This window comes from Gossypium hirsutum, chromosome A11 (assembly GCF_007990345.1).
Source record: "Gossypium hirsutum isolate 1008001.06 chromosome A11, Gossypium_hirsutum_v2.1, whole genome shotgun sequence".
Lineage (NCBI taxonomy): Eukaryota > Viridiplantae > Streptophyta > Magnoliopsida > Malvales > Malvaceae > Gossypium > Gossypium hirsutum.
The window spans coordinates 102,845,859-102,854,403 of record NC_053434.1 but is presented as its reverse complement, the minus strand read 5'-3'; the positions used below and the strand labels follow the sequence as shown (position 1 = coordinate 102,854,403).

Genomic DNA, 8,545 nt, shown 5'->3' with positions numbered 1-8,545 from the left:
TCTTTGAGATTCTTCGTAATAAGTGTTCACCATTAGTTTTCCACCATTTTTATCGTGATTGGGGTTGAAAGGGAAGGTACAATTGACTACCACGATGGTGTAGACATAGCTGTAGCCCCAATGGGAATCATATTATTTTTGAAAATGATAAAATTTCTATAATTTTAAAAAAGTTCCATATTTTATTTTCTAAATTATTTTCTATTATGTTTAATATTTTTCTATTCTTTTTCATTTTTTTATAAAAATTCCAAAATTTTAAAAAAATTAAAATTAAAATTCTTTTTTATTATTTTTAAACAAATATAACAAAAATTACCGAATTTCGTTATATACACAACCATGATAAGTTAATGATGTGAAAGAATGAGGACTTTGATTATTGAATTATTTTATGAAGATTTTTATATAATAAGCCAAAAAAAAGAAGCACCAACTTGGTGATTATCACTCAAATGCCATGACAAACCATTGCTTCTTTGTAATACAAAATTATATATTGGAGCAATATTATGATTGTTAATAATTACGAATAGTGTTATGGGCTAGCTGATTGTCGGGATAGATGATTTGAATTATGGTAGGCCATAACTCTCGCCTTTAGAATCTAGGTTTCAACTCCGTTTCTTCATTCATGGAATATGTTATCAGACTAATTGAATCAAGGAAAATGAGAACGCACACTATGAACTTCTTAAACAAAAATAGTCGATCGTAGTTCGTAAACATGGACAAATGAGATCGTACAAATAAAGACCATAACAAGAAGATTGAACAAATGGAAAACCAATTCGAATTCAAAGAAACTAAGGAGGTAACTTCATGTGATTCAATCAGAACTGGGTCTGAAGATATTCCACCACTTCCTTATCCAGTTTGAAGGCTTTAGTAAGAACATCAGGATTAATAGGTGGCTTAGACCCAAAGACTGCATTAGCAATGGAGATAACACCAGGATTTTGACTGCTAAGACCAGCCAAGGCAATGGCATTAGTTTTCCCGATATTGAATTGGAAGTGAATGAGACCAACCGGGAAAACAAACACATCTCCTGTTTTGAGAACGTTGGTGAAGAGTCGATTATCTGGATTGGATGTCACGGAACCAACATAAATTAAGCTTACTCTTTGTCACGACTAGGATCTCCGTGGCACGAGGGTGAGTGTGAGGAGGGTTTAGACCACCATTAGGTGTTGAAGGTTGGCCAGCATGCAGCACCAAATGCAGTCATGAAGCAGGCCATGCAACCCGAGCCATGCACAAGCAGCTAAATCAAGAGGAACTTGATGAATTTAGTTGATTTATGTTATTTTGGTCAATGTAATTCCTTTTGGTTCATTTTGAACTAGGTTAGGTAGAAGTTTGATGTATTTCTCAAGTGATTGAGCTGATAACCAGCTTTGCTTATATGTACAAGCTTAGTTTTGTAAGTTCCAATGTATTAGTGGTAGTTGGTGTAGATTAGTTGACCATATACTGATTTTGACAAGCTAAATGCTTGGTTTATGTATTGGCATTATGCCATTATTCATTTTTAATGAAAATATTCATCATTTTTCATCCAAGAAACTTTCCATTGTTCCTTGCTTGTTTTTAAAATTCTGTTTTGAATTTGCTTGTTTCTTCTCCAAGTATCGAGCCTTGCTGCTCAAGCTTTTGTTGAACTTTGCTTGTCCCTTGCTCTCAACACCAACAGGTGCATAGTCAATTCGAACAAGTGATATGCCAAGAGTGTTAAGTCCTGGTATCTGATCAACATTAGCAGAAGTTGTGACAACCCTAATTTGGCCCTAGTCAGAAAGTGGTTTCGGGATCACAAAACCGAGTCACAAATATAATTAGATGTTATATTCTATGTTTATTTCATGTGAAAGTGCATGTGTGAAAATTTCATGCTTTGATCTTGCCATTTGTGAGTGAAATTATGAAATAGGACTCATGTGAAAATTTTAGAAAATGCTATAGGCTAATTTGTAGTGGCCAAATAACTTATAGTATGAAATAGGTGGATTTGCACATCAAATTTCCTACCTTAAAACATAGTGGCCGGCCATGATGGGCATGATAAGCATTTGTGCAATTTTTTTAATTGAAATTATGGCATAAGTATGGCACAAATAATATATGTTATTTTGTGTCATAAAATGTTAGTAATAAAATAACAAAAGGAAGTAAAGGACAAGGTTTTTTGTTCGTCCTTGTTCTTCATAGCCGAAAAGAGGAGAGCAAGAGGGGAAAAGCTCTTGAAAAATTCGGTCACTAGGGGAAGAAAAATCCAAGGTAGGTTCATGGTAGTTTACTTCTATCTTGATATTCATGAGTTCTTCTTGATTCTACCTTAACTCATGAAGCATATTTTTGATTTTTGGTTGTGTTGTGAACATTTGGTCATGAATTGAAATGAGGGAAATGGTTGTTGTTTCATGTTCTTTTGATGAATAATGGAAGATAGGTGAAGTTGAGCCAAGCAAATGAGGATGCATGTGCCTTAGATGCTATGGGGGAAAATCGGCTAACATGTTGTGTGTATTATGGCCGAATGTGAACTTGGATAATATTGAGTAATGTTTGTGCTTTAAAATGATGAAATGGAGATTATTCTTAAGTGAAGTTATAGGTATGTGATGATTGATTTGTGACATGCATGTTTAAATAACATGCATGCAAGGTATATATGTGTGAAAGAGTGATTTGGTAATAAATCTGCTTGAGACAGCAGCAGTAATGTTAATTTGGAAAATCACCATAAATTGTGGGAGATGATTTAGAAGCATAATAAATTATGTAATTAAATCTTAATGAGTATAGTTTCTTATAAAAGAAACCGTGTAAGCAAAAGAATTACCGATAATGAGATATTTGAAGTGATGTGGGACAAGGTCAGAATGACTTCTAGATCCTCTGTTCTGTTTTTATAAAATCATTATAAATTGCAAAAAAAAGGGTCATAAGATGAAGTTTATATTCTTAGACTCCTTAATGAGTCTAGTTTCAAAAGAAATAAACGAGAACATATTTTGAATTCTGTACAATGAGAAAATTGATTCGTAGTGAGGAGTGGTCAGATTAGTCAGATAGTTAAATAGGGGAAACTTTAATAAAAATCTGGTATTTATTTGCTGAACCAAAAATTCTGAAAATTTTATGGATAAAATATATATGAGTCTATTTTCAGGGAAAATTAACGGAACTTGATTTGGAGTTTCGTAGCTCCAGTTATAAATGATTTAGTGACTGTTGCTCAAGAAGACAGCTTGCAGTGAAATTATGATTATGTGGTAAACATTGACAAAAATTTGTTAATGAGTTGCTTATTGATTTCTTATAAGCTTACTATGATCAGTAGGTGTGAAAGTCGAATATATATATTATATTTTGAAAGTGATGCTCGAATAGTCGAATAATGACAAGTTTAAAATCTTTGAATATAAGCTCAAGAGCATAGAGGGGCAAAATTCGGATAAAGGAAAAGAGAAAATAATCGAATAGCCGTTGTAATCGTTCGGCAACATTCAAGTTAAGTTCTTAAGTGTTTAAGCTTGATTCCTTTTTACATGCCCAAGAGTTAAATTAATATGGAAAAAGGGAATGTAAATTTTATTTAGTTAATGTGCCGAATATGTAATGATTTAAGGCTATAAGCCGATTATGGCTATTATGCTTAAGTTGAATTGGATTTGGAAATTTGATGCATTAAATGAGTGTTACAATGAATAAATTATGCCGTATATGTGCTGGTGGAGATATCACGAGTTGTGATTATTAAATACCTAATGGAAACTATGATGTGTATAAAATTATTATTATTAGTCCTTTGTGGTAGCCGAATATGGCTTGGCACTAAAGTGATTAAATTTGAACTTCGACGAGGTAAACTATTAAAAGTGTGGTGCTATAAGACTATGGGCTAATACGATACGTGGATTCGTTTCGTAAAGTAAATTATTCAGGTATGCGATATGTACTTATGCATGTTAAATCAATTGGAATTGAATCATGAATGTGAATTGAGAAGCATAGGTAAAAATGCCTATGACATATATGTGAGTAAGGGTAAAACCATCGTAAATTATCGATAAGGATGGGCTATGTGCGGAACCATCTTATAATTGCTAATTTGAAAGGTTGTGTGCGAATTAGTGAGCAATAGGTATATATTATGTGAATCGTGACCTTTTGGTTCTACTTGAATTAAGTTGTGCGATAAATAATTTATGTATATGACTTATAGTCGAATGGTCACTATGGGTTAAGTTTGAATGGTGAAATGGATATGTGATATTTATGTAAGACTTTTGAACCGAAATGTAAATGATGGTGTTCATATGGAGCTTATATTCGAGTGTTGCAAATGACTACTAATGTGATATGTTGAATGAGATGTGTTAATATATGATTAAATATGCATGATATTTGATGTGTATCCGGGCCTAAAGACCCGCAGGCTATATGCTGGAATTATATCCGGGTTAAATCCCGCAGGCTTCGTGCTGGTAATATATCCGGGTTAAATCCCGCAGGCTTCGTGCTGTAATATATCCGGGTTAAATCCTGCAGGCTTCGTGCTGGTAATATATCCGGGTTAAATCCCGCAGGCCTAGTGCTGGTATTATATTCAAGCCTTCGTGCCTAGCAGGCTTCGTGCCGGTGATGTGTATTCGGGCCTTCGTGCCTAGCAGGCTTCGTGCCAATGATGTGTATTCGGGCTTTCGTGCCTAGCAGGCTTCGTGCCAGTGATGTGTATTCGGGCCTTCGTGCCTAGCAGGCGTAATGCCGGTGAAATGATATGTTATGTGAATTCGGTGTTCCTTGTAAGATAAGGGTTTAGCCGAATGTTAAAGATGAAATGATAGTGTATTGTATCATGCTTATATGGCCTAATGGCAAGTATAATCATGTTGGTAAATATGCAATGTGCTTTTATAATCGAATGATAAGTTTGAAATGAATGTGAGTGAAATGTTATGCATAAGCTATCAAATGCTAAATGTGAAAATGAGATGAAAGAAAAGTGTTTGAGATGTATAATTATATACGTTCGAATGATGTTAGTACTTAATTGATATGAATATGTTATATGGAACTTGTTGATTTGATTATTCGGGCCTTTGAGCTTAGCAGGCTATAATGCCGGTGAAATGATAATCGGGCCTCGAGCCTAGCAGGTGAAATGCCGGTGATTTGAGAAAAATCTAAGACTAAGGTACCTCGTATTAGAATGACAAATGAATACATTCAATATGTTAAGTGGGCCAGGTACACATTATGTACTCATATGTGAGTTTGATTTGAAGTGAATCATAAGTGTGTAATGTGATACATACGTGAATAAATGTTATAACTATATCTATGATCATGATACACCGGGTCAGGGTGTGAAAGTATGTAAAAGTATTTGATTTAATTATGTTATACGAATTCAGATTAAGTGTGATAAGAATGCTGAACGTGCATTATGTGTTTGTATGTATTCGGCTAGATGGCAATATACCTAGAATATGGCCTCTTGAGAAATTGAATAATCGAAGTATAATTGCGTTTATTTGTTTGCATTGCTTAAAACTTACTAAGCTTATGAAAGCTTACTCTGTTGTTACATTCCTTTGTTTTATAGATTGTTGGCTCCAGTTACTTGTTCAGGTTGGAGTTCACCGGAGATATTATCACACTGTCGAGCTCACGCTATTGGTGTAAGTAAATCCTAGTATTTCGAGTCTATGGCATGTATAGGGTTTTAAATGTTGAGTATGTGATACTATAAGTTAGCCAAAGTTGGTGGCTTGTATTGATAAAGTGTTTTGGCTATGTAAATTGGCTTATGTTGGCTAGTGATGTTTTGGGCCTTGTAAGCCCGTATATGGGATAGATTACATGTGAAAAGAAAGGTTTTAAATAGATTGAAATTTTTCGGCAGGGTTTTTGTGTGATTGACTGAGTTTAAGTCGGGTAACACCTCGAACCCTTTTCCGGTGAGGGATATGGGCGAGGGGTGTTACATTTAGTGGTATCAGAGCTATGGTTTAGTCGGTTCTCGGACTAACATAGCAAGTATAAGAGTCTAGCTATACATGTCGTAAGTAAAGTGTGATAGTGTGATATCTCCCGGCTTTTATAAATTGTTTTGCTCAGGTAATGATGTGTTCCAACCGAGCTATTATTAATTGATCCGAAAATGCTATTGAACTGATTGTGATATATTGTGATATGACGGAATTGAAAGGGAATGAGTACGATCGTTCACTAATGAATTGACGGAAAAGACCATGGTTGGACCATGGCAATACATGAGACATATGAACTAGTGTAAGACCCATCGGGGACGTGGCATCAGCTCGACTTGTGCTAAGCGTAAGACCTATCTGGGATAGGCATCGGCACAGCCCAGTGAGTGCTAGTGTAAGAACTATCGGGAATAGGCATCAAGTAAGCGATGTACTCAAAACCGTAAGATGTTTTCCGATTTGATAAATATTGACCAGTGATCAATACTAAATGTACAAACTTGATAAGACATTATTGGTAATTTGAGTAAGAGAAATGAAAGTTCCTTTCGAGGCTTAATGACCCCACCCCCTTATCAGTGTTATTATTATAAGATTTTATTGTAGTATGATCGGAATAAGTTCGAGGATAAATTCATACGATGTTATTCTTCTGTTTCTATTGAAGGGTATTCCATCTTATAAAAGTATATGAGATGTGATAGTTCAAAATGAGTTCAGAGTAACAGTTATTTGATTTTGGATATCTGGACATATAAGATTTCTGTTAATGTTATTATTGTTCTGATATGGAATAAGTATACAGATGGGTTAAAGGTTATGTAAAGGATCTTTATATGAACTCCGATTGTGAAATGTTTGTTTATCTGAGTTGTAATAGATTATAAAAGTATATGGAATAAAAGAAATCAGTGATATTATAGAAGTGGTTGTGAGATAGAATTTCTATCCAAATTGAATCAAAAATTTTATTATTTTCTAAGAGAGATCTTATTGGATTATGATTTATCATCTGACGAGAAAAGATCGGTAAGATGGGGTTTGCATGTGCAAGGTTTTATTTGATGAAGTGACTAAAGTATCTATGATGTGATCTGTTGCTGTAGACCAAAGTTCCGGATTTTTGGTAAAAAGAGATACATGTGAAGAATGGAAAACTGTGATTCCAAGAATATTGTGAAAACGTTTTTAGAGGGGAAACTATTTCTTCTGGTAAGATTTTCGGGGACGAAAATTCCTAAGGGGGGGAGAGTTGTGACAACCCTAATTCGGCCCTAGTCAGCAAGTGGTTTCGGGATCACAAAACCGAGTCACAAAAATAATTAGATGTTATATTCTATGTTTATTTCATGTGAAAGTGAATGTGTGAAAATTTCATGCTTTGATCTTGCCATTTGTGAGTGAAATTATGAAATAGGACTCATGTGAAAATTTTTGAAAATGCTATAGGCTAATTTGTAGTGGCCAAATAACTTATAGTATGAAATAGGTGGATTTGCATGTCAAATTTCCCACCTTAAAACATAGTGGCCGGCCATGATGGGCATGATAAGCATTTGTGCAATTTTTTTTATTGAAATTATGGCATAAGTATGACACAAATAATATATGTTATTTTGTGTCATAAAATGTTAGTAATAAAATAACAAAAGGAAGTAAAGGACAAGGTTTTTTGTTCGTCCTTGTTCTTCATAGCCAAAAAGAGGAGAGCAAGAGGGGAAAAGCTCTTGAAAAATTCGGTCACTAGGGGAAGAAAAATCCAATGTAAGTTCATGGTAGTGTACTTCTATCTTGATGTTCATGAGTTCTTCTTGATTCTACCTTAACTCATGAAGCATATTTTTGATTTTTGGTTGTGTTGTGAACATTTGGTCATGAATTGAAATGAGGGAAATGGTTGTTGTTTCATGTTCTTTTGATGAATAATGGAAGATAGGTGAAGTTGAGCCAAGCAAATGAGGATGCATGTGCCTTAGATGCTAAGGGGGAAAATCAGCTAACATGTTGTGTGTATTATGGCTGAATGTGAACTTGGATAATATTGAGTAATGTTTGTGCTTTAAAATGATGAAATTGCCAAGCTTTGGGTCATTGCAAAACTTCCCATTTACAAACACTGGATGAAAAATTAGTTGATGTCAGTTAATACAAGTACTAACAAAAGACAGTGTGCAAGGTTAGTATGATTAAAAACATGAACTAAAGACATACTAGCATGCTTGGTGCCATTGAGGGCTACGCAGAAGTCCTGGAGAGAGCTAGAGTCTGAGGCTGAGGCTAACGTGGAAACCAATGCCAAGAGGGAAAATGTAAGAAGGAAACTGTTCATTCCTTTCATTTTGGATCACTTGTTTGCTATTTTCCTGATGGAGAGGGTGAGAAATTTTACTTGGCATACAGTTACTATTTATAGATGAGCGATGGTACTTAATTTTTTATGCTTAAAGAAGCTTCATACTCAATATGCTTCGACAACCATCTATTTTATATTACGGGGATGAATATATTTATATTTTGAAAAAATATTTGATACATCATTGGAG

At 34.5% G+C, this 8,545-nt stretch overlaps 1 protein-coding gene across 1 annotated transcript; it reads right to left on the bottom strand.

Annotated features, from left to right (window-relative positions):
- Window positions 1-833: 833 nt before the first annotated feature.
- On the bottom strand, window positions 834-8,340 carry LOC107957521 (germin-like protein subfamily 1 member 14). Its single transcript, XM_016893055.1, has 3 exons — window positions 8,197-8,340; window positions 1,571-1,748; window positions 834-1,084 (listed from the first exon to the last, which is right to left on the bottom strand). Exons 1-3 carry the CDS (start codon window positions 8,338-8,340, stop codon window positions 834-836), a joined length of 573 nt encoding a protein of 190 aa, XP_016748544.1.
- Window positions 8,341-8,545: the final 205 nt, after the last annotated feature.